The 27,197-nt window shown below is 35.4% G+C and overlaps 1 protein-coding gene across 1 annotated transcript in view; it reads right to left on the reverse strand.

Annotated features, from left to right (window-relative positions):
- NCKAP1 (NCK associated protein 1) overlaps positions 1 to 27,197 on the reverse strand; it is a gene marked incomplete at its 5' end in the record, with an annotated part of 51,966 nt that overhangs the window by 13,686 nt on the left and 11,083 nt on the right. Inside the window, 21 exons of the mRNA XM_031064589.1 lie at positions 118 to 248; positions 730 to 948; positions 3,274 to 3,405; positions 4,102 to 4,241; positions 4,485 to 4,604; positions 6,280 to 6,412; positions 6,964 to 7,109; positions 7,662 to 7,720; positions 8,126 to 8,207; positions 9,471 to 9,603; positions 10,685 to 10,791; positions 11,012 to 11,108; positions 11,645 to 11,701; positions 12,275 to 12,431; positions 12,915 to 12,963; positions 13,625 to 13,762; positions 15,813 to 15,903; positions 15,990 to 16,132; positions 17,150 to 17,206; positions 17,421 to 17,513; positions 27,062 to 27,172. Coding sequence (XP_030920449.1) covers positions 118 to 248; positions 730 to 948; positions 3,274 to 3,405; positions 4,102 to 4,241; positions 4,485 to 4,604; positions 6,280 to 6,412; positions 6,964 to 7,109; positions 7,662 to 7,720; positions 8,126 to 8,207; positions 9,471 to 9,603; positions 10,685 to 10,791; positions 11,012 to 11,108; positions 11,645 to 11,701; positions 12,275 to 12,431; positions 12,915 to 12,963; positions 13,625 to 13,762; positions 15,813 to 15,903; positions 15,990 to 16,132; positions 17,150 to 17,206; positions 17,421 to 17,513; positions 27,062 to 27,172 — 2,395 coding nt within the window. The remainder of the gene's footprint in view (positions 1 to 117; positions 249 to 729; positions 949 to 3,273; positions 3,406 to 4,101; positions 4,242 to 4,484; positions 4,605 to 6,279; positions 6,413 to 6,963; positions 7,110 to 7,661; positions 7,721 to 8,125; positions 8,208 to 9,470; positions 9,604 to 10,684; positions 10,792 to 11,011; positions 11,109 to 11,644; positions 11,702 to 12,274; positions 12,432 to 12,914; positions 12,964 to 13,624; positions 13,763 to 15,812; positions 15,904 to 15,989; positions 16,133 to 17,149; positions 17,207 to 17,420; positions 17,514 to 27,061; positions 27,173 to 27,197) is intronic.

The following is a 27,197-nucleotide window of genomic DNA, read 5'->3' on the forward strand; positions in this document are numbered from 1 at the left end:
TCTAAGAGTCAGCTGTTATTTCAGTAACAGTTGCTCTGAGAGTTGCTGTTACTCCAATTACTCAAGCAATACAATAACTGTCCTTCACAAATATTGAATAGAAGCATCAAAGTTTACCTGATATATCAGAGTATTCCTCAGCATTAAATGTCAATTCATTTTCTGTAGGCAAATTCACGAACGCCTTCATAGCTGGGAAATAGGCTATGTGACCATTGCTGACTTGCCGTAGCAAAGTCTCCAAATACCTTATCAGAAAGGGGAAATGTTTTAGATGAAAAGGCACATTTTCATGGATACTCTATGCAGATGAAATGTCACACAGCTGTGTGACAAGGGACAACAAAGCCCATACAGCAAAGCTTTATTTTCATAGTTCAACTGATTTTACTCTATGTCTCGTCCCTATAAAAAGTATAAGTTTGCCAACAGGCAAATTTCAAGCTGCTTTGAACAGGTACAGAGAGAAGTAAATAAGTGATGTTGGAAACTTAAGAAAATTTAAAATAACTCCACTCTATATCTCATCCCTATAATAAGAATAAGGAGTTTGCCAACAGGCAAATTTCAAGCTGCTTTTAACAGGTACAGAGACAAATAAACATATGATGTCGGAAACTTAAAAATAATTAATATAAATCCACTTCTCCAATTCCAGATTGTTCATTAAACAACAGCAACAATAAAAATCTCTAAAAAATTTGTAACAAGCATTCATGCAATACTTACCAATTTGTGTAGAGACTGGTAATGGTTGGCTCACCATGGCTATCTAAATGCTGGGTTTGCTGAAGCAGAACGTTGTTAAACACTCGTGTAATGTCAATCTGTACATAATTTTCTATTGACTGCAGGACTGTCATATAGGCTCTGACGCTGGTCAACAGCTCTGAAGGCTTTGCAATCTCTTGCGTTGCTTGATTATACATTGTCATTCCAACAATTGACCTTTTGGAAACAAAAGGATAGGAAGCAAAAAAATTCATTTCTTAGTAAAATTCAAAGATGCAGCTATAAAGATGATTTTATATCCACAGATTTTCATAGAATGGCCTGGGTTGGAAGGCTCCTTAAGGACCAGCCAGTTTGACCCCTCCTGCCATGGACAGGGACACCTTCCACTAGACCAGGTTGCTCAAGAGCTCCATCCAACCTGGTCTGAAACAGTTTCAAGCATGGAAAATATTCACTTTACTTGAATACTTCTCAAATCCTCAAGTATAAAACTCTCATCAACACACATGCTACACCAGCACTTTTAAAAACAGTTTTGGATTCCAAAGACAACTGTATCTGTGGTTCCAGTAAAAATTTAATGAGACTAAGAATACTCACCAAGCCCTTTTAAAATTAAGTTTTTTCCCCCCATATGAGCAACCCACACTGTGCAAGGCTTATGTAACAACTACTTCAACAAATAAATTAATTTTGTTGAAGTCTTTTAAAACACAGAACTGCTGGGAAATGCAAGAGCAATCACGTATTGAAGTGTTCAAAGCATATTAACACAAAATATTTGACCAAAGCTGTTGTTATAGTTAGAAATATCTTTTAAAAAACCACATAGCTATAGTATAGTACGAATTGAAAAATATATCCTATATATATGTAAAGTAAATAAACAGAAATCCTATTATGAAAAATACATCTCCCTTCAGCTAACACAGTGATTTCTATCTTTAATCAAGGAGCCAAGAAACTGCAGGACATACTTTAATTGGTTCAAATTCTCACTATAAATAAAACCAAGCTTCTAATAGCAGATGTTCATAGGCTAGCCTTCCAGCTAGAGCACAACTGAACAAAGGACTGTATATTGCATTTTAACATACATGGACACGGACCTTACCCAGTATGTCACTGGAACCAGGTCCTCAAACAAACTGTGTCAGGGGATCCTTAAAAGCAGTCTTACTAAACAAATACTTGTTGTAGTGTTTATTCTAAATTTATAATGGTCTCAGACTTTTAAGAGCCAAGCTTTTAAGTAATATGTACTTTTCAAAGACAGAACAGAAAGTAAAAAAAAATTAATTGGTAGGTAACAAACTTCATCACAGGTAAACAGGATGAGTTACTCTGGAGGAGAACATCACATTATTTAAGAAATTGTTTTTGTTGTTGTTTGAACATATGCAAATAAGTATTTTCAATAGTTTGCTTCTGAGGTAGTCTTTTAAAATAAATTCAAAAGTGATACAATAACAAGATTAAGTGGCATAATAATAAGCTCCAGTCCAAGCACACATGACACAGAGGAGCTTAAAATGGTAAATAAACCCCAACAGTGAGACACTAACACTCTCTTTTAAGGAACGCTGCAAGCCTCGGAAAGAAATGCCACTTAAAGGTCTGAAAAATAATTATAAATTGCATATCTATTCTGCTCAGCTAACAAGTTTCATTTCCTTCATGAAGGGAAAAAAAAAGCAGTCTCTGAAAGTAATGTGCCTGTTGCTTCAACCCAAATCCACAAGCTGACCTCCCCCAAATCAAAATAATAAGCACAAGTGACCAGCACTGGTCTAAATTCATAAACCTGAAGAGCTGACTTCTTCATAAAACATGAAGTTATCTTCATCTGTATGCCACCTTATCTTACTGATGGAATGCTCCAGTGACCTAATATTATGTCTTAATCATTAAACTGGTTAAGCCTTACACCCTGCTTGAAATATATAACCAGTAATCTTTGGTATAAAAAGTAGGATAGCTGGCTGGTTTAACATGAAGTCATGTCCAGAAGCTGCCATTTGCCTATTTCTGTAAAAAATTATGGGAAGACGGGAATATCAAACATCAACACTTTATTATTAAAAAAAAAAAGGAACTGCACATATTCTCAGTTGGCTTTGTCAGATCTTGACTTGTGATTTTCAGACTTCCTTTCAGCAAGGCAGTAGACTCAAATACTCAAAAGCATTCCAGCACTGTGCAAAAGAATGGTGGGAATACATATCTTCATACATGCCTAAAAACAACCAGCTCCTACAAAATACACAGGATTGGGAATGCAGGATCTGGCTGTTAAATAGATCATGTGGATTTCAACATATTTTATTTTAAAACAGGAATTGACTATTGTGTATGTCTGCACATGAAACTTAATAATCATTTAGTTGGGATTCTATTTATGGTTTTCACAATCCATCTTTTAAAACCTAGTTTAATGTAGTAAGTATACAGCATTTCCAACATAAACTAGTAAAGGCTTATTTTGTGTATCAGGCTTATTTTGTGTATCAATGCCTCTAAATCTACAATATTTCTTACTTGGTAAAGCGGATTTCCAGGTGAGATGTCAAATATTCTCTTGGAGTAAACGTGTGCTCCCAAACCACCATGTTTGGTACATAATTGATTGAGAAGCAGAGCTCAGAAAGTGCAGTATGCAGTTTGTCCAGGCTTTAAGAATAGACAAGAAATTAATAAAAATATTTAATGTAACAGAAGTGTATATTATCATGGAAGGCACACACTGAATGGATAATGCTTCAAAAGCAAGTACAGGTCTAACTTTTCATTATCATGTTCTGCTTTGAGACACTTTCCTAGCATATTTCAAAACCAATATTTTGGCCAAGAACACATCCTAAAGCTGGATATTGATCTGCATTGCATACAGTGATGTGAGATATATTTTTTAATCTATATATAGATTTTTTTTTTTACCCCCCCAAAAAAAGAATAGATGTTTAAGTGATTCAGAAGGCAGAAAGAACTTCCTGTCAGCCTGTACTTAAGAGTGCTAAAACAAGGTAGAATCAAAGATGCCACCCACTCCTTGAGCTCACATGCCCACAGTTAATATGACTAATTAAGAAGCCTTGCTACAGCACAGGGATTCTTTCTGCTCAGGAAACAGCCAAAGGATAAATTCAAGTGACAAAAATTCCTATTACTTATGTAACAAAATTCAGTCTCTATACAAGCCACAGAAGCATCACAAGCTCACAAACTGCAAAGCTGTCAAACTTACAACCAATTAAATTTATTCAGACAAATTAAGCAAGAAGCATTCAATATGTAAAACATATTGAAACGTGTGAAACACATTTTGACTTGGGATTCAAGGTGAAAAGAACAGAAGAAACAGCTTACTTTGTCACAACCAATCTGTTTTTCCTCATGCTTTCTACTCCTGGTTTCTCTCTTTCAGGTTCTCCTTTCTTTCCAGTCTGTTTTTTTGACTTCTTGTTCACTGCTTGACTGATGGTTTTGGCACAATGTTTTGGCAACAACTAGTAAACAAAAAGAAACAGCCCCTCCAAATTAAAATCCAGCTTTTTAGCACATTTCATCACACAAATAACACATTCTTCCTTTGACACAATTCTAGTATTAAAAATTCTTGCTCAAATCACCTTCAATTTTATAAACAGAAAGTTTACCCAAAAACACAGAGAAAAAAGCGAACAGAAAATATCCAGAAAGTTGAATGGATAAAATCTCAAAGGAGAATTAAAATAGACAACCATACTCACCTGATCACTCAGTGTACATTGTTCTGTGCAAATGTCTGTGATGAGATTTCGAGCCTGCTTGGCCATTTCATCCAAGAACATGTTACACAAGGAAAGGCTACGATCCCCAATGTGATGTCTCTGTTCAAAAGGGAGAAAAGGAAGCAGGATTTTCAGTTTCCCATCAGTCCTACAGCACTGCAGAGAACAGTTCACTAATCATAGAACTAGGATATGGGAAATAATAAATTCATTAGTCCTCAATAATCTTGACTCTAGGCTATTTTTTTCTTTTCGGAAGCAATCTGAACCATGAATTTTCAAAGTCACCATTAAAAATATTTTTTATAAAAAGAGGCAAAAAAAAAGTTTGAAGAATAGGTTTTCAGATTTAATTTTGGACCAAATCTGCTTTAGTATGTCCAATATTCCAAGGTCTCTGTGAATGTCCTCTTCATTAGTATGTGCCAATAGTAAGTCTAGAGGGAAAAGAGCATGCAACTCAAACTATAGAGAAAGCAGTGTCCTTCAGATCACTGAGAAAGTCAATAATAAAGCCCTGCTGCATTAATTTCTGGATTCTGTTCCTTTCTAACTGGATCTGCACAAGCACAGTCTCTGTCTTGCTGAAATCCCCCTTTCACCACTGATGTTTACTTTCTATCAGCCACACTATGACACACTGTACACAGCACAGCAAAGATTATTTTTCCAAAATGATAATAGTTACCAAAGAATACAACTCAGACATTGAATTTCAAGTTCTGCTGGCTGTGACAAAATGTTCTTGCTACAGCTGAATGCACAGTAACTAGTGTCCAATGGGCTTTGGCTACTGATTTCTTACTGTTACTGTAATTGTTCTCAAAGATGTCTCTTGTCCTGAAGGGTTCAGCTTTCCTGGAAACTTTTTAATGCTTGTCTAACATAAATAGCATTGGCTGCTATTTAAAGCAAAGCATACAAGGAAAATACCTATATAGACGTATACTGTAATGAAGTTTAGCAGAAAATAATTTTATTTTTAAATAAGAAAACCCCATATTGTGTATATTACAATAAATCTTACTCAACTAATTGTTTCAGATGAGCACTGTTAGGAATGAAAATAACATTTTCATAAGCACTAGATAAAAATGGCCAAGTTAACTCCCAGACTAATTTCAAAGTCAGTGAATATACAGGAAATGTACTAAAGGATTTATGCCCTTACAACAAAAATAGAAAGAATTTCCTCAGATTCTAACTGCTTCCTTTAACAAAGAGTCCATTTCTTCAAGCACCACAGTATTTTTTAAATTCTAACTCTAACCAACACGGTTTCCATTACCCAGTTCTGACCAAAGCAAATGCTTGCATTACACTGTGCATCACTTTTTTTTTCTTACTGAACACAACCATAAACATAAACTATAAACTAAAACTATAAGTCATACAGAACCCCCAACTTCCTATTTCCTTCTCCCAACCATGAGTTTAGAAATCATTTAACAGGACAAGTGCTGCTTCTAAGTTTTAACTGGCATATGGGATTTATTTTCATCTAAGCCTGAAAAGTCATCTAATTTTTGTACCCTAGCTAATCCCTCTTTAAAGCAAAGATCAAAATTCTTTCTCACTTGAGAAAAGGATTTAGAGATTTATTCAGAAAGAGTCATCTAACAAGGTATCTACTTGTTTTACCTCCATTTTTACATTTTTAGCACTCTCCTCCCTCAAATGTCAAACTGCCATAGCAAACACCTTCTTGCAATGTTCAGCTCTGGTTCACTCTATGTTGAATAACAGATGAAAATAACCTAAATTGAAAAATTACCTCTTCAGGGCACAGTTCATGGGTACAGCTCATAAAGTGAGTGCAAAGCAGCGGGAATGCAATTGAGTATCTTGATTGGGAGGGAAGCTCCAAACACTGCTGAAACATCTTCTCAAAAGCACGACTATAAAAACTGAACAGAATTAATCAGTTATTAATCAGACATTTAAATGCAATATGCATATTATTTGCTGCAAATAAGGTTTACCTCACACAAACCAAATGTGACCATAAACGTTTTGTATACCAAAAACTGCCCCAGGCTTTCATCATTTTTGTTTGTTTTCTGCATTCACTTCTTATGCACATTATTTGCACATCTATTTTACATTATTATTATTATTATTATTATTATTATTATTATTATTATTATTATTATTATTGTTATCATTATTATATTTTTATTCTGATGTTTGTTAGGAAGTATAAAAACTTGCACTTTTTGCCAAGAAGTATTAAGGAAAAATCTGCACATGATTCCTGATCAATTATGTGACTGTCAGAATATGTCTGACAGATGTTCAAAATACCTTCTTCAAATTAATTCTGCTAAAAACCAGAAATTCCAAGTAATTTTTCCACTGGCCTATCTTCCTACAAAGTGTGCTATTTGAAAATCACACTTGCAAGGACAAACCAAACAATAAATAATAAAAAACTTGTACAGTCACTTTAGTAGCATACCAAAAGATAGAAAGATCTGAGGTTTCCACCAACATCTCCACCAAAGAATCTACCATTTTTGTGTGGAAAATGATTGTGTTCATCATTTTTCCTAGTTCTCTATGGTCTGCAAGGCCAAGTGAAGCTTTAGAAACGCTGGTGTAGGCCTGGAAAGACAACACAATTTATATGTTAAATCTGCAGCTGCTTTTGTGCAAATTCAATTGCTATTGCCATGCACAGGACACCTGTGTATTTAAAGACCATGCAGGGATTCTTCTCTTTCCACTAGAGCTTAAAAAACAGCAAACTGCCTTTCAGTGATATCTCTAAACAACCACTGGATATGGCAGTAATTCACAGATAAACTGCTGAACAAATGCACTGGCAAAACACAAATTTGTAATCTCTCCCTTACCAGTGTAGGCACGTTGAATCACACCCTGCACACCCACCAAACAGCTCAGCCTCAACACATTCTATTTCTGAACTGTTATAAACACCCCAGGGGATGATTTGCAAAAAGTACCCAAAGCAGACAAAGTTATATCAACACATAGCAAATTATCTGTTGAAGTATTTGTTTGATTTTCAGAGTAGGTTGTTTTTAGATAGCCTGTCACCCACTTGCAGTGTGAGAGTAATCTAAAACAGTAGTAATCTATGAAACAATTTGGTTTTAAGTTAGTGAAACATCACATACATTTATCAACTCTTACCTGCAATCTGAACCAATCTAATCTCATTCCTCTGAAGTCAAATACCTCTCCATCTTCAACTGCATCAGGGAAAAATATAGAACAGAAAACCCTTAGAAAACTAACAAATTCAGATATACTATATCAGACCTTCTAAAAACCCCAAAGTACTAAAGAATTATTTGGGTAATGAACCTCATGTTTTTACCCAAGAATTTTGATCCAGTACAGTTGCAGTAAAATGAATTAAAATATCTAGATGATAATATGTATAATATGCTTTCTGTATTAAAAGATTGGATTACTACCCAATAGCATCCTTTGGAAAAGAGACACACCACAAGAAGCAGATACAAAAATGAAAGAGAAATAAGAGAACAAATGCAGTTTATCTCCTTCTACTGATTACATGAAACAAAAGTGATGAAACTTTTCAGAGGAGTCTGCCAGTCTGTTACCAATTTTCCAAGTTCATTTAAACTTACCTTGTTTCACACTTAGTGAAGTCATTGTGTTTACAAAAGAGGACATGATGATTGATTCATCCTCTGGGCACACTGAAAGATTCTAAAAGAAATGTTGTTGCTATTGTTATTACTTTGAACTTGGTTTATGAAACAATGTCAATATCCATGCCCCATTTATCAGCTATACTCTAAAATGTCCAAAAAACTACAAGAGGTAAATTTATCAATGGAATATTTCAAATACTGCTATTTAATAGCTTTCACTTTTTAATTCATTGACTGATGACAAATACCTAGAAAAGATTATTTCCAAACGAATATCAGCTCAAAATGGGAACATCTGTCAGTAAATGTAGCAATACTACATTTTCTGTCCTGTCTGCAATGAAAATCTGGTTATTGCAGGGTATAATCGAGCCCACATCATCATCATTTTACATCCAAAAAACCCCTCCCTCATTTTTTTCTAATAAAAATTCAAATTTATTTTACTAAACTTTCAAATTTTACAAAATGCAACCTAAATCTTTGTAGTTTTACTAAAGAGGACCACACTTCTGTTAAGTAATGTAATGCAGAAGTTTCTCTTAATTCCAGAAAAAACTGACATTGAAACCTAAAGGCTGAAAAAATCCAAATTATCTCTCAATCAATTGTCTAATCTGGTGCTTGACAGCTGTTATGAATTAACGACAACTAAAATTCAAGTCCATTTTTCCCCTCATTTCAGTTTGGGCTCCATCTAGTGGGGTCACCAGGAAATAAAACCAAAGCACCTCAGAAAGTTTATCCTTTCTTGGTTGGGCTAAATAAGAAAAGGTTTCTACACTCCTTCAGTGACAGTACCTGTTTCATAGTCTCTAAACATAACAGTGCTTCATAATATTCATATATGAATACTGAAGTATATAAATTCACACAACTTGTAACGGTATGAAGCTGTGTCAGGGGAGGGTTAGATTGGATATTAGGAATAGGAAAGGAAAATATTAAGAAAAGGTTTCTCCTTCAGAGAGTGGTTGGACCCCCAGGGCTTGGGTCACAGCCCCAAGGTTGCCAGAGCTCCAGGAGCTTTTGGACAACACCCTTAGGCACAGTGGGACTGTTGGGGTGTCCTGTGCAGGGCCAGGAATTGGACTTTGATGAGCCTTGTGGGTCCCTTCCAGCTCTGGATATTCTGTGATTCTATATAAAAACCACAAGTACAACTCTAAATCCCAGAATTAAGCAGTAAGTTAATCTGGTTTACTCCCTAACGTTCACCAAAATCCACAAACTGGGACGCACTTTATGATGTCATTTTGGACAAAAAGCCCTTGTTAAAATTTGCATTTGAGAAGGCAGAACCATGATGTTGCCATACCTGCACCAGCTCATTTAAGACCACTGCATCAAAGCCAGAGAGATACTGTACATAATATCTCTGCATCACTGGTCCGTATTTCCGTACGTGTGCCCTGAGCTCCTCCATGTAGAATATCAGCTCAGCTATGTGCCTAGACAAAAAACAAAAAACAAAACCCAAAAAAAAGGGAAAAGCTTAGAAATGTCACTCAAAATATTAAAACAAATTTCTATCATGGGAATTTCCTCCTATATCTTGCTTTTAAAACAATTATCAATAGCTAATTTCTGTAGGAAAGTATTTGTTAATGTTGTAAAAGGAGCTTACATAGGTAATTTTCTCTGCAAGATCAAATCCACTCAACAGGACATAAGTAAGCAGGATATCACCATAGTAATCCTCAAAGGTTTGTGTAACTATTCAGTTATTTTTCTGAAGAAGAAGCCCTTCTGTATAGCTCAATTTGAAAAAATGTTTTTCTCAAAAAGCAGTTAAACCTGAAAACTACAAGTTTAATGACTGCTTTTCTGGGTTTTTTCCCAAGCCATGAGAATGGTTAAATACTAGCACAGGTTGTTTCAGAGAGGCTCTGGAACCTCCATCTTTCCTTAGCACCTAAAACCAGTCGAGAGAATCCAAGATTTTCCCACTCCAGCTCTATAATTGGCCTTATGATTGTTATTTGTTTAAAATTCAGTCTTGTTTAAAATGCAGTCTTTCAGTTCAACCTTGTGTCCAATAATCTTGAGAAGTCTCCTGCCTATTCACACTTGTACAATCTTGTAATCATATTTCTCATTTTTACCATCTGTTTATGGTGACACTTTAGCTGTATTACATAACTAAAGCTTAGCTGATTTACAAGACAGTTTTGCTACAAGAGACAATCTACAATTCAACAAATAAAGTTTTTTGAAAGTTTTCTTGCCTCCTTCATTGATTTTATCAATGCAAAATCAATGAAGACACTTGAAAAACCTTTATATTTGCCTATTCAAAGCTAAAAAATGAAAACTTATTTAAAAAATTCTATTTTATATATGAATTTTCACTGATGTGCTCAAATTTCTAGCTTTCTGTTTTGGTGGGACACTTAATATTCCCAAGTAAAAACTTTCTGAACATTCCCAGCTGCTTCATATAGCCAGCCATTTCTGAGATTCCACTGCCTTCAAATTTATTTTGTCTGTGAAATTCCAGTATTGAAGGAACTGCACTAAAAATGCACATACTTATCTATGAAATCATCTGCACTCTTCTTTGGCATATTATCTGCATGACGAAGAAGCCAAATAATTTCATCACGAGCAAAGGATAATGCCATAAATACAAAAAGTGCCTGAAAAACAAAAATTGTTCACAAGGTTATCAATCTACACAACAGCTGAATAGTTTGTGCACTCAAGAGGCAACTAGTCTCTAAAACCCAGAACATAAAAAACTAAGTAGGTATTCTGAGTGAAGCAAGGAGTTTTTCCCTCCCCAAAAGAAATATTAGATTTACCATTGAGAAACACACTGGTTTTTGCACAAATGCAAACCAAAAAAGCTGTTATTACCTTGGGACCCAAGAGGCCTGGCTGGTCAGACAAGACAGTGGCTAGTTCTTTGAGTGCAGAACGTAAAAACTTGCGTCTCTCTCTATGCATTGAACCCCTGCAACAAAAGAACATATATTATCCACTATGCCAGACACTGAATACTTGATTTGCAAAAGCATTTTAGACCAAGCATAGGCAGATTATATTATACCAACTTCAAAAGTTCAGAATTTTGAAGAATGTGGTTCAAAAAATTGGCATCCTCATCACCAACACCATATATTCTTGAAGCATCAATAAATTTAAACCCCAAGTTCTCTGCTCCCTCTCTGTGATGTGAATTTGACAACATGAAAACATTTCTTTTTAATCTGCTTTCACATTTTGTAATCAGACAAAACATAACTAATGAATAATGAATTAACTAAATGCTTCCATCCTGATAATTTGAAAAATAATCCAGAACTTGGGAAGTTAAATTGGCAATGACATTAAGCAAATCCAGATTTAAAAGAACAATCAGTAAACGATCTCATTTGAAAATGCATGACTAATTCTGCATTTGACAAATTCTGTTTGTACAACCTTTATAATTTTGCTTTAAGAAAACCAATCCTAAAATCTGACAGAAAAACTTTTTAAGACACTTACGCATGTGAAACAGCAGCTTCTTTGCACTCTCTGATGTCATTAATACGCTTGTTGTAGCTGCAAGTAAAAAGCAATCACATGTGGTACAAGAATCAGTAGCACATTTTAGAAAGAGCTTTCGAGGAGCTACAATGTTATGATAGCAAGCAGGTTACAGCAGAAAACACACACCAGCTCCTGAGCAGAGCTAAATGCCAAAACTAGATCCCCAAACCAAAAATCTACTGAAGTGCTCCTGGTGTTTGCTGCTAGAGGTCTCAACTTTGTTTCTGAGTTTTCATACAATGTACTGCAGAAATAGAGGCAGCAAGATGCAATTTTTCAAGCAAACCCAACATTCATAACATCATTTCCCTTCAGTAAATCAAGATTTGTGGGTGAGATCACCAATCTTAGAGACTTGCCATTTTAGAGAATGATTCACCAGGCTTTCAGAACTGAGATAAAAAAGGTGTGGTGGTTATGAAATCAGGCCCCTAAAACTTATGCATTAAAGAAACAGTCAAGATATCAAGCAAAAATGTTTGTGTACCTAAGCAGAACTTAAATGAAACAGAAGTAATTGGTTTGAAACAGTCCTTCAAGAAATATGGTGTTTTTAGAAGAGATTCTGAAAGAACAAAAACTTACCCTCTTATGTTTACAAACAAATCTTCTGCAGCTTTGTGAATATGGAACACTTCATCTCGAAACAGAGCCAAGCAAGAGCTGCTTTGAAGTGCAAGTTTCCAAAGATTCAAAGCTGTAGCATCACTATTTAGGATTCCATGGCACAAAATAAATCCAACTTCAAAAGTTCACATTGACGTATGTCACAAATCAGATGCACAAAGACAGTAAGAGAACAGTGAGATGATTATGTACTTTGTATAAATAGTTTGCATAGATCATTAATAAACTCTTTAATGTATAACATTTTCCCATATATAAAAAGTACCTCCCTCTCCACTTCTAATGGAAGTATTTTTGCAATATTTGTGTGAAATTAATTACTTTATGCTGATACTACTTGACACTTTGATCAGAATTACCCAAGCCCTCACTTCCAGTCAAAGTCTGGAACAAACTGATGCACATGCATGATTTGGCAGCACATGCTAAATTCTAGCTTCACTGCATGTTATGCAAATGAAATTTAATCAAGCTATTAATTGTAATTAATAGCTATAATTAATACAGCTGTTATACAGTACAGAAAGCAAATAGTCTTTTAAATGTTAACCAATTTTTTTTAATACAAGCACGAGCTGTTTCAGAATATTTTACTCACATATGATCCATTTTTCCATTGCATCCAGAGATAGGTATTCACATGGCATCTGTTAAAAAAACAGTAATTTGTAGCACACTAGTTATTAAGGATTTCTTAGCAAAAAGGGACAAACAAAGCCTTAAATGCTGATGATAGAAGGCCACTGACCACTAACAATGATTCAGTGTTTCAGCACTTCAGAATTGAGGGTTAGAATATTACATGAGCTTCCACACCTCTCCAAAATCCTGAACGAATTTTGACAAATATTTATTTTCAATAAACACTGTATTTAACAATATTCAAGAATTAAAAGCTTTTGATGGATACTAATCACAACCTGACAGCCATTACAGCTTTTTTCCAGAAAGATAACCATGCATAGCACAGCTGAGGCAGCAAGTGCAAATATAAACTTCAAAGGAAGTTTGAGCTCTGATTTCCAGTCTCCTGGCTCACAAACACCTGAGAGGGTACACAGGATTCCTCCCCTCTATGACTGCAGAAGTTAACATTGCTTCCCTCATCTTCTGGTCAACAAATTACTGAAGCTGAAGGCACAAGTTAATGTAACAGAAACTTTACTTAATGAGAGAAAACTTTCCCCCTGTTCTAACCAGCATATTTACTTCTCTGATTAAAAGTCACATAGAGGTAATCCAACAGACAACTATTTCACAGAAAACCTTACTTAACTCTATCGTAGAATGTAAATTAAAAGAGCATACTGTGTCAGACTGTGCAGGATTGAGCATTGTGCTGGGGGCACTGATGAGGCTCAGCAGTTGTGCGTTTCTCCACTGGTCAGCTGAGAGATTTCGTCGAGGATAGACCATCTGGAGTGAAATCAGAGCATCTGAAAGGGACTAGAAAGGAGGCTAATGATTAGTTTGAATGGTCAGTACTGTTTCATCAGCAGAGCTGTTTCCTCAGCTTTATTACTAACAGTCATCAAAACATTTTAGTGAACTAGTTTTGAAATTAAACATAAGGTTAAACCCCATTGCACCTAGCTTATTTAACATATAAAAGACTACTCCAGGCTAGAGGAAGGATGCAAAGAAGCAAGAGTTTGATTTCTATTATTTTAGTTAGAGTTAAAAAACTCTTGAGTTCAGAATTAGAGGACATGGAAAAAAATAAGGCATAAAATAAGGCACAAAAGCCCTCTCATACACAACTGGAAGTTGTTCATTACTTATTCAAGCATCCCAGTTGTTGTGTTAGTCCCTTCCCTACCACTTCCTTTATAATGACTTTCCCCACGGTAGCAAACTATAATTCTTTTGAGCAGATACTGTCTGCAGGAATATCTTTGTAGCAAATTAAGCTTATCTGGGAAAGCGTATCCTAAGTATTTTCCCTGCCTTTTTTATCAATACTGGTGCTTGAATGAATCCTCAGGGAGCCAGATCTGAACAGTGTGAGAGCAGAGGAGGTCACGCAGGCAAAAAAAAAACTAAGTCATCTGCCAAAGCTAAATGTAAAAGACTAAACAACTGCCTGGTTTGCTGCAAAGCAGTGGGATTACAGAATGACAACTTCAGTGTGCAGTTCCATGAGAGTGCAACCCAAGAATGTTCCTGTAGTATGGCACCTGAAAAGATCCCTGACCCCAATTTATGCTTCTAGCACGGAATAAGCACGAGAGCAAAAACTGGACTGAAAGGGATCTTTACAAATGTGTCAATGGAAGGACTGACCCACTATCAAATACAAGAGCATAAACAAAATACTGAGAAGTAAAGCATCTTTGCTAAAATGTGCACTAGAAATGATTATTTGTAAATGAGATCCTTAGATAAGTAAGTCTTAACAAGACAGGAATGGTGGAAAGTATAACACAAATAAGATTACAGACATGTTAGAAGTATGAGAAACTATTTCACTTCAGAGCACTTAGGAAAGTAGCTGGAAAGCTCTGAACTTCTAGTGACAATACTGAAAAGTTTAAGGAAATTGAAAAAAATCTAGAAAGGAAACTAGAGAAGGAAAACACAACCAGTACTAAACTTCAAAATAGGTTAAGAAAAAACCAAACCTTAAAAACTTTAGATAATAACTTAGAATTTAACTTAAGGTACTGACAAAGATTCTAAAGTAAGTTGTAATTGTTAGGCAATTAATTTGCAAGCAACTAGAAAGTAATATAGCTGGTCAGTCCTGATCAGAGAAATTTAGTTTGCTTTGACAGAATAGCAAATCTAGTGAACAAATGGAAAGTTATAAGACAGGATATACTTTGACTTTGGCAAGGCTTCTGTAACTTTTTCAATATATTCTTACATGAAAACACAGCCTAGATAAAACATCACAGAACTGCAACACAACCAAGTGTTGCAAGTGTTTCTGTGTAAGAACAGAAACGTAGAAACATCTGTACAGAAAGGACCAAAGGAATTGAGCTCCTTTAACTCAGTGAAGGCAACTCGGCAGAGTGTCAGCTTTTAAGTACTGAGCTACTCAGGAGCTACTGTTAAAAAGGCAGTGGTGATCTCCACGATTCCCAGGAAAATCCAAAGCAAAGCCCCTTAGGTTACAAAACAGAAAATCACATTCACCTAGAATGGCAAGAGAGCAAAACAACCAACTTCACAGAAACATTGTGAATCTCTTTAACTTCAAGCTACAAGCCCACACAAAACACAAATGATCCACAACTGATTTTTAATTAATTTCTAATCCTTAGTGAATAAAATGGCACCTTACTAATGGGACTTATCATTCCTGTATTTCTGCAGGTTGTGCTTTTTAATAGGGTATCAATCCCCAGCCCTAGACATTCAATGCAAGTAGAAATCCCAGGAAAAATTTATACCAAATGGCCTTCAACAAAACAAACCCCTGCACATTTACTTTTTATCTCTGTTTCTCCCAATTAAGGTTATTGCATGCCTGTGAAAAGTAGTTACATACTTTACTGTGAGGTACAAATTCCTCCATCATTTTCTTTAAAGGATTTTCATAATCCACAATCATCTGGCCAAGGCGTGGATATTCTCTGTCACTAAAAACGACAACAAACAATTCACTGAGGTGTAGCTGTTACTGTCATGAACATCATACACATCTTTTATACCATCAATTTTTTACCTTGCTCCATGTGTCATTTCATGGGCATAGTTATACAGTCCAATGATAGCCTTCCTTTCTTCAATTCGGGACAGCAGTATCATTAGAGTTGTGTAGGTTATAATCAAATCTAGGTAGTTCTTTGTTAAATCAAAGTTTACAGTCTAGAAATGAAAACCAGTAAATTATCATTTTAAAACTTCTAGAAACAAGCATAACACATTTTCTCTTACATTTCCACCAATGTTCAGAATTTTTTAATACAATGGGCTGTATATTGAACAAAGTTCTTGTTCTGGTGGCATGTGACTCTCTATAACCTTAATTTATTCATTCAGTTTCCCAGAACTGTTTGCACTCATGAAAGCAAAGCATCCAAATAAATCCTTCCAGGCTTCAGTGTCACAGATTACCTGACAGGCAGGACAACTTTTCTTGTTTACTAAGCAGTCAGTAGTGCCATGCCTATGAACTGTATTTTAATAAGACTGAAATGTAAAAGACTAGCACATATCCCACTGGCCTTGTAACATCATTCCACAGAATACACACCTGTTCCTTTTTCATATTATGAATCTAAGTTGGTCAAATTTAAAATAATGGCAAAAAATAACAAGGTGACATTAAGAACATGAAGAAAGTTGAAACCAACAGGAAAAGGTATTGGAGGATTTCTTTTGGGGGCTTTTTTTTCTATGGTTGTTTGGTGGTGGTTTTTGTTTTGGTTTTTTTGTTGGGTTTTGTTGGGTTTTTGGGGGGGGGGGGCTGGGGGTTTTGTTTTAAATGTAAGACTTTTAGATGCTTTTGCAGGTGCATTAGTCAACCCCAAAAATTACCTCCTCACATAGCTTAGGTGGACACCAGTAGTAGTCTTGTCTTGTGAGTCTCACAAGGCATAAGCATATAGATGACTAGGAATTAACTTGCAGATGCAATAAATGAAAAATTACTGAAAAATTTTTATGTTTGGCAACAATACTGCTACTACTGTCCATAAGAACCCTACTGAGAAAGGTCCATCTCTCTATTATAAAAGTTAGAAATGTGAACCCTACGTTGTTTTTATTTCTCTTGCATTTATAACTGGAGATGTGATATTTGTTGAACTAACAAAAACAAGCCCTTCTCCCCACAGGACTCTGAATATAAACATTTTTGAAAGTTTAAACCTAGAAACTTACAATGTCAAAGAAGACTTGGCAAACATCGATAGTGTTTAGCAGCTCACAGACATGGTCCTTGAAAAACAAAGGAATAACTTTAGTTTAAAAAGATAAAAAGATATAATTAAACCACGTTACTACGATTAGTGATGGAGCTTCATTTTTATTTTTTTTTTCAATTGAAGAACAGAGCTTCAAGTTCAGCTGTTTCATTATATAGTGTTATTTCATCAATACAATTACAGAAACCTAATGTGACAGAACAACTTACACATTTGTAATGCCTTACCTTAAATTCCATAACATCAACGAACGTGAAGTAATATAATGCCAGGTTCTTCAAAATCTCTGATTTTTCTTTCTGGAGCTGAGCAAGCTGTTGCTAAAAGAGAAACAAACATGCACACTGTTCTTAGAAGATCTTGAGAAGACTGCTGCAAAGTAATACCTGTGAAGCGCAGAGAAACCACCAGGCTATGCAAAGAAGCTGTAACATGGTTTTTCTATGACTGAGGTTCTGTGTGTGTCAAATACACAGAGTTCTCAGCACGCATCATTTTAACAGCTGCCCACTACATTTCGAAGATAAAAGTTACATTAGTACACATTAGTACCAGAGTCATATTGTTTAGCTCAGCTAGAGATGAAAATGGTAGTCAGGAGAAGTGTTATGTTATCACATATGTATAATTTGCAAAAGCAGAACAGTACATGAGCACAAATCAGTATGCCAAAACCAAAATAATTATGTTACTTGAGATGGAAGAAAATAAGGTGGCAGGTTACAAACTTTACTACAGAAAAACATTATGCTTTTAAATTCTGAACTTACCAAAAAGAATATCCAGGCAAAGCCACGTTAAGCATGCAAAATAAAATGTAGATACAAACATAAAATACAGTAACGGTTCTTTGACCAGTTCCATATAAACACAATAATACATTCAAACAAAAGCAACAAAATAAAGAAACATAAAAGAAGCCAAACACTAGCATTAGACACTTGTGGATAAAATGGAAGAGGCAAACGTGAATACAAAGGTAAAATAATTCACATGGATTTATTTTTATATCTATTTTAAACAGACAATGAAGTACTATTTATTTTAAAAGATTTTCTGAAGGAACAAGATTGATCACTTAGACAATTAAGAACACAAAAAAGCAGCTGTTAGTGAACAGCTATTCTGTTTATCTATGTATGACAGTCTCACAGCACTGCAAGTATCCAAATATTTAACTGGCAATATCCAGCTACAAATTACATATCCTTCCTGATACAGGAATTGAAATTACTTAAAGCATAGGAACAATAGGAAAAAGTGCCCTCCAAAAATCTGCAAGATTTTAAATTAAAGATGATCAAGTTAAGTAACATCTTTTTCTCAACAAGAGCAACCAATTATAAGACAGATTAAAAAATTGCTTCAAATTGATTAGATTATTTTCTTAAGAGGCTAGAACTGAGTACACTTCTTCAGCTCACTCTCTTTTATAAAGCTGTGCTCTGTATTCTCAGTTTTAAGTAAAGCATCAAAATTTTAAATTCATAAAACAACTGCCTGGATCACAACTAGGTATCTCATATAAAATAAGTTTCATTTCTCTCCTCTGAATTTTTAGAGGTGATTATGATTTTTTAGTAGTCTTGGCCATAATACTTTCATTATTGTCAAGGAATACAAGAATAGTCTGTTATGAGCAAATCAGAATGGCTACATTATAAATACTCCTGCCAACTCATAAACCATGGCGAAGGATTGGACTGTGAATACCTGCCTATTATTTAAGTCTTTTTCACATAGGCATCAGCTGAGGCTGAAATGAAAGTGGTGCAAGTACATGTGTTCATTTTCTAACTTGTCCTGATAAACCTCATGCACCAGGAAATAGATTATTCCCATTTAATGTGCTGCTGTACAAAAATCTGGGTTTTTTTCAAATACCAAGACTTGTATTTTGATCCTCAGCATGAGGATTAAAGCTGTAGTTTTACCAGTATACCATTTTAACTTCAACTTCCTTGAGCTCAGACAATGAAGGATGCAGCATCATCACACAGACTCCAGAGCTCCAGGACGGCTGTGCAGCTCCAGCACACCTTGTGCCTTCACCTGGAATCACTCCACAGGAAAATCTGCTTTGTGTTGTCAGGACTGCTCCATCACTCAACAGCTCTTACACAAAGAAAATTCAGTTGAGTGGTCTTAATTTTGCACCCTGGCCCTAACACTTCAAGCATTTCTTGCCAGTTTGTAGAAGATTAAGCAGAAATAGAGTTTCTTTCTGTGCAACTAATACAAGTGTGACCCAGATGAATGTAAGAAGTCCTTTCAAGAATTTTCAGGAAGAGATGACAGGGTGTGATCCACAAGTAAGATTATTTCTAGTGCAAAGAAAAAACAAAACCAGAACTCACTACCACTGCACACCCCATTAGCAGCATTTTTTCCACTGCACTCCTAAATCATAGTAAGCAAGGTGCAAGGCTAAAGGAGGCTCTCAAGATTATAGGTTGCTGTACATTACACCAATTTTTGGTATAACTAGTAACTGAATGGCCACTCCTGCAGGACATTCAATTTCAAGCCACAATATGCGAAATGGGGAGATATGGCAAAAAGGGAAATGGTACTGGGAACTATGATCACAAAAGAAATAATAAATTTTCAGAAATTCTGTGGAGTTGTACAGAGTATAGGGAGGTATTTGCCACACTCAGCTAAGGATTATGGAATCATTGCTGTGCATTCTCATCTTGTTATCTGTATTCCCAGAAATATTTACGCATAAGTGATGTTAAAACTTCCCTAGAGAGTTGAGATGATCATTCTTTGAATGCTGAGTGTTGAAGGGGTCAGAAAACTTTTTAAATAAAATAGTAGTACCAAAACAACATATAAACAAACTGTTATATCAGTACAGGGCAACAGTTCAATTTATGGAGCACAGCCTGATCAGTGATGTTTAGAAGAACAGCTTACAAGCATGCAGTGTCTTGGATGTTTATTTGCTTTTTTATCATTCAAGAATGTGGGTGTAACTCTTTGCACAACCACAGCATTAAAACTTTCCATTACTAATTTCCATTACTAATCACTAACTTCTAAACATCTGTTCACAAGTTGCTGGTGCTATATTGATTTGTATTTGGTTTGAGGCTTTTTCCCTTAGCCTGCAACTCATTATTGAAAGTTTCCAATAATCAACAAAATAAGGTATATCCTAAAATAGGATAAGTTGAAAAAATAACTCTTTAAACATCAAAAGATTATTTCTACTATAGCTGACTGCCTTGTAGACTGAAAGTGGTTTATTGATTCTTAGAGAATTTGAAGGACAAATTATAACAAAAGTATTTTTGTTGTATGAGGTGAATTAGATTTACGACCTAGGAAAACCAGTATAATTTTCAGCATAATATAGCAAGATCAAAAAAACTCTCAAATAATTAATCTGAGACTATTTGTTTTGTCTATTAACAAACTACCACATCTCTGATGATGTCTGAATATTATTTATAAATAAGAGTGAAGCTAGCACTTTATGAATACAGTACCTACAGGAAAAAGAACTGATCTTTATCTTGTGCTTTTCCTTCTTTATATTAAATCCCCAAGATCCTTAACAGTCAATTATGTCAGAGAAAGTACATTAAGAGAAGAAAAAAAAAATGAAAAATGCAAGACAGCATCACTTACAGCTTATATGAATGGCTCAGACAAAAGAGAAATTATGCAAGCCTGGCATACTAATCATGTGAATAAATACCAATTTAATACAACAGCTCACAAAAAATATGAGACAACTAGAAGAGGTTGTTCACAGTCTTATGTGTGTAAAAACAAATGGTATCCCTAGTCCTGCAATTTTTTATCATGTTTATTTGACTGGCAGCAGCAGAATTTGAATAAATGTCTTATTTAATATCTGGAAATAGACAGTACAAAGGTGAATTTTCTGCTTATATCAGTGTGATATTTTTTCCTGCAAGTCTGATCATTAAACACTTGTATTTGGTTTCTACAATCCAACAGCATAAATATCACCATGTCCTCAGCAAAAATACCATCTACTCAATCTCACCAGCTGGAATATAAGCCCCAAAAAGCAGTATTCTAAATTCTGACTGTTAAATTCCTGGTGAGAGAGATAAATCATCACTGCCAGTATTCTTACTGTCATTTGTTATACTCACTATGCTTGTCACCTACAGAGTCTTTAGATGAACATTTGAAAAACTCAATTAATTCGAACAAAGTTCTGTGTCTACAAAATCCATAGTAGAACAGCTGGGAAAGATAGAAGCATCTAATAAAATGAAAAAAATTAGTTTTAAATTCTGTAAATTAACTCTAGAATGATGGATGTGTCCTTGGTTTTCTTGTTTCCAATTAAAAGCAGTTTCTGAAGTACTGTGCTGCATATAAAAAGATAAAATAGAATATTTAACATGTTTACTAACTAACGTATGTCTACCTACAAGATCTATTTTAGTTTGTTTTCAAATTTCTAGCACTAAGTTAACTGTTTTGAAAAGGAAATAGCCACCTGTGATGCTCCATAACTGTTACCATTCCCAGGGAATTAATTAAGGGCAGGCAACTGGAACAGGGAGGCTTCTCTTTAAAAACTGATCAGCCTCTCAGCTGTAAGAAACAGTTTCCCCATTCTCTCACCTTCATTTACAATTTTTGCAATATTTTCACAATTCATACAAATTTTTAATGCCATCTCAGTGGGGCTGTTTGTTTTCTTGATTTTTAAGGGCCAAGTTCTTAAATTGTCAATCATTAAAGCAAAGAGAGTTTTAGTGGATGAAGGAGAAGGTAAAGTGTTACACACATTCCCTCCTCTGCAGGTATTGCAGACATTATGAAGCAATAAGCAAAATTGATTTATCTTGGCAAGTGACTTGTATGGATTTACATGACTTACAGCAGTGTTCTACAGTGATTTATTACAAATAATGGTAGAATAACATCCAAACAGTGTATTTTTTATCTTTAATTCAGGCCCAGTCGAAGGTCAAACCAAGAAAATAAACTTCGTAGCTGACAACACTTACTATTTTGAACAAATATGTTACATTATGAGAATTCTCTTTGGTGAAACATTTTGAAGTGATCTCAGGATTTCACATGACATCTTAGAATTGTTATGAAAAAAGTGCTCACTCACAAATGATTGTTAGACTGAAAAACTTTATATACTATAGTCTGTTATATAGGATGCTTCATTTTAAGTCACTCTTACACCTGTAACAACTGAAGACATCAGACACACTACTGCGTACAAAACCAGCACAGTAAGTATGGCAGTATCAAAGCAAGGCTGAACAATTCCAATTTTAAATGACTTTTTAGTAAAAACATAGATAAAATTTTATTATTTGTAGATTATTTCCATTTTCTTGTGAAATAAACTACCATTAATATATTCTATTCTCAAGCATAAGACATCTTAACCGTTCATACAAAGCTGAACGGAGAAAAACTGCTCATCATCTGACTTCACTCATGCAGGGGAACATCCAAAACCTAAACTGCTACCTCAGTGACTTCTGGAAAATTCAGCTCTTTACCACTATCAGCTCCCTGAGCAAGAGCAGAGGTGAAAAAGCAGCTGTGCATGGCACCCTCTTACCTGGAAATGTTTTAATCTTCATGGAAAAGGCCACTTGAGTTTTATGGTGGAATGTAGGGAGTTGGGGGTTTTTTGCTTAGAGCAAGTTGGAAGTTATCTGGAAAGTCAAGTCTCCCATGCAAGAGACCTAACACTCCAGAAAGGTGGATAAAAATATTACCATTTACTGAATCTGGGGATAATTTAAGTTAGACTTAAGAAAACATCTGTGATAGCTTTAATGACCATATAATTTCCTCAAAAATAAATTACTAGTGAAAAGGGATTACCAATACATGAGGCAGCAGAGTAGAGACCACAGAGTTATTTTTCCAGAGATGATAATTTCTAAATTATCTTCACTAGTGCTATGAAAATTACAGTACTAAATGCTTCATTAGAAACAAGCAAACAAATGACATTTTCCTTGAGAAGCTGTAGCACTTGCAGGGCCAAAAGAAAAAACTTTGAAAATCAGGTTATTATTTGTATTAAGTGTTCTGAAAAAGACTAATTACTAGAAGCACCTATCACAAATTAAAAAATCAAGACTGGTTATAAAGTGTAGGTTTTAGTTTTTTTTAATAGAAGAAAGCATTTAATAAAAGCATGCATTAATGACTTCTAAGAAGCTTTAGCCAAGGAGGTTCAGACACTGTGCCCACACCACCTCTCCCACACCCATCTAATTCGTATGTAACCAGCTTGTTGTGAAGTGAAACTGTGAAAGACACAGGAGGCGAACCAAACACACACTGGGATCGAAAAGGGAAAAGGCAAAAATTCAAAAAATAAAGTGAACTAATTCAAAACTATAGATCCTAACCCAGGTAGACTGGAAATGCTCACACTGCTTGTCCTCTGCTCCCAAGTGATCTTATTTACAGTCCCCACAGACACAATGCAGCAGAAAATTAGTCAATACAAAACAAAAATGGAATTGATATGAACATTACTGAGAAAATACCTACTAGGTGATGAAGACTAGCATTACTTGGAAAACAGATCTTTCTCTCATTAACCATACACTTAGAAACTTCCAAGTGATGCTTCACTGGTCTGCTTTGTGCTAAGCAATGACTGAACATCAATTTTTTCCAAGAGACATGTAAAAAAAATAAGTTTTTCTACAAGGAAATTGCAAGGAACAAACCAAGAAAAAGACATGTTCAAGAAAGAAGACAGATATTCTCACTACCTGTTCTACGTGGTGTTTGGGAAAGCAGAAGGGGGGCTACAACTTCATCACACAAAGACATGGAGCTTTACCTGCACAGGCAGCAGATTTATCAAATTCTATTCACAAGCTAAAAAAAATTCTGTCTTTTCTCTCTGCATCTCCAGTTTGTCATTGTGAAGTATTTTATTCTGGTTTTAAAAGGTATTAAGTATTAGCATTGACTGAGAACAGAGCAACTTTTAGGTCCTACAGCAATTTTTTGAGTTCACTGTGACAAGAACCTCACATGTACCCCCTTAAAAGAGGATGAAGTCTAAATAGGCATCAGAAAAATGAGGCTGCATCTGCATCCCTTACTTTGGAACAATCCTTTTGAAGCCAAGCCAGGAAATTCAGTAACAATAAATGCTACTCTGAGTCAATACAAGCACAACCAGATCACACACCTGACCATGAACAACGGTGCTCAAAAGTTTCTGGAAGCCATCTGCAGCTTAGAAGGCTTTTTCAAAACAAAGCTTTAGTCAATTTATAATAACTATAAATAGTAAAGCTCCCCCAAAAACAGAAGAAACTTTCAAACAGGACTCTATCTTGTTGCTCACTTTTTGAATCCTTGAAATTTTTGCTTATATTTTTGTTTATTCCTTCCTTTGCAGGTTATTTCATACAGTGTGCAGCAATACTACCCTAGTGGCCTATATCATTAACACTTTAAGAGCCTGGTCTTCTAACTGCACAATTTCAAGATTATGTGATTCACCATGGTAATTGGAAAAGAAAGGGCAGGTGTAAGACATCACAGGGACTGCCCTCAAACAATGGGAGACAGAGTTATGAACTGATAAGGTGCAGAGTTATCTATAATTAATCCTCTGGAAAATGAAGTACTCCATTTAATTTTCCAGCCTGATCAGCAAGGATTCATCAGCCACTTAATCTGCCTGCAATCTTTCACTCTCAATACAATACTGAAAACCAACAACTGTCAGACATTCCTCTGACGACTCAGCACGTCAAACACTGAAGGAGGAACAAAACAGGAACTCAGTTTTCCATGGATAAAGATGTAAAAGATACCAATAGCAAATATAACAGAATTACTTGTTTCAACAGAATGAAAATTCTGATTACAGCAAACACTGCTCATACTCTTCAATCAAATGTGTTGCTCATTTCTAAGACACAAAACACTGGAGATGACAATACCTGACAAAAAACAACTAAAATAGGTCAAAAAAATAAAAAAATCTGGCACTACCTATTCTCTAAAACTGAATGCAAGCTTGTTCAGCACCATCACCTGCTGACATGTTGAAAGCAAAGGTACACAGTGTTAGGCAGTGGCAACTGCTGTACTCCCAACATACAAAATCCAAAACCCCTCCCTGAAAGGGTGTCCTGGAATTTTCACTGCAAGGAAGAAACACAACTTATGATTTCTTAGCTATTTCCACTGCAGTAATCCTTCGTGATATTTCTTTAATCAATGTGCCTTTGCTCCAATTAGCTTCTTGCTCTTTTAACTCTCTGATCACCCTTTTCTTTTTATAGGAGTTACAACACTCTACGGGAAACACCTGCAAATAACTAAATGAAATGCCATCAGCTGTGACTGCAGGACAGACACCCCAGCTGCCTACTGCTAGAAATCCTCCTTTAAAGAGTGCTCATCCATAAGGAGGGTAGGCTTTTGTCAACTGTGTTTAATAAACACAGGCCTGGCTGGCTCATAGTAAATAAACACACAGCAATGACAAAATATTGTGAGTGTGTCCTATTTTAGAAACTGTGATTGTCAAAATACAGCAAGTTTTCTTTGATCTCTTTCCATAAACTTCACAGCAACAAATCCTTAAACGTCTATCATTAGTTAAGCTCCAAATTGATAATCAACAACTGGAAGACATTTAAAGCATACATGCAGCTGCAGTAAGTAAATTCTATGTCCATTATCTTTTCATAGGTGATCTGCCACCCAAGCTTGGAGAATATGGAAGCATTTACCAAACATGGTTTAACAGATTTACTATTTTTACATTACTTCGATAAAGAATTTCTGTATTTGTTACTAACACATTCAAATTCAATACAAAGATAAGCAACATTAAAGAGTGCAAAGTATGTACAAGTTTTAAAGTGAAAAAGCACATTGTTAATGAAACTGTTTCCTCCATAAGGTAAAACTTTCTTCTGGTTTCTTTGGGTTCTTTCCTCCATTGGTATTATTGGAGACATTACATACAAATTTGAGATGGCAATGTAAAAGAAGCTAATTATTCTCATTGCTATCACCCCTATCATTCTGCAGAAACTTCCCAAACACACAAGCAGGCACTTGCATGCAGGGAACATGCAAACCCAACACCTACCTCCACCTCCCACCTTTGGAAAGAAATATAAGCAGGTAAAACAAACATCTGAAGGGCCCTTGTCTTTCAAATTGAAACAGGGAAACAAGAGTACATCACCTGCCAAAATGCCTGCCTCTAGCCTAACAATTATCTTAAAAAACCCTTCACATTCAAATTCAGCAATACTGAGCCACTCAAAGGTAAAATGTAATTTACTTTTGCAACTGAACTCACTATATGAGGAGGAAACAATTTTATTTCCATATTTTTGTACTTCACAATGTTTCTCCTTATGTACTAATGTATTCTTTATTCCCACAGGGACTGACTCCATAGGCAAGGGACCTGTAAAGTACAAACACTTCTTCCCACCTTGCAGACAGGTGGTTTTTTTTACTGATCTGCTGGTTAGGACACGTCACAAATAAAGTTATGCAACTTTCATCTTCTGCAATCAGTCTGGTCACCAGGATTTTCTCCTAATCAGTAAGGCATGATTTTTTCAAGGATTTCTTCCCATTGACAATTCTTTGAAATGGCAAAAAGAAAACCAGAAAGAGTCCTATCCTAAGAAAACCCAATCAGAATTACAGTTTCATATTCTCTCCTTAAAGATAACTCCTTCTCAAGTACCCTGCCAGACATTTGAATCAACAACTATGTTCCAACTGCAACTGTCAGCATCAGATGCTTTATAAGAAAATGCAAACCTCCCAGATGGTGCTGAAAGGGTAGTAAGACAAACAGTTATACAGCCATTTGATTACTTACGTTGTTGTTGCGTGTTTCTACTGCTGGAAACTTCCTGACTATGAATTTGACAGCAGATTCCAGGTTTTTGTCAATAAGATAGGATGGTTTGGCTTTGGGGTCACCACATGCCTATAAAAAAATACAATACAAAATG

This window comes from Geospiza fortis, unplaced genomic scaffold (assembly GCF_000277835.1).
Source record: "Geospiza fortis unplaced genomic scaffold, GeoFor_1.0 scaffold706, whole genome shotgun sequence".
NCBI lineage: Eukaryota > Metazoa > Chordata > Aves > Passeriformes > Thraupidae > Geospiza > Geospiza fortis.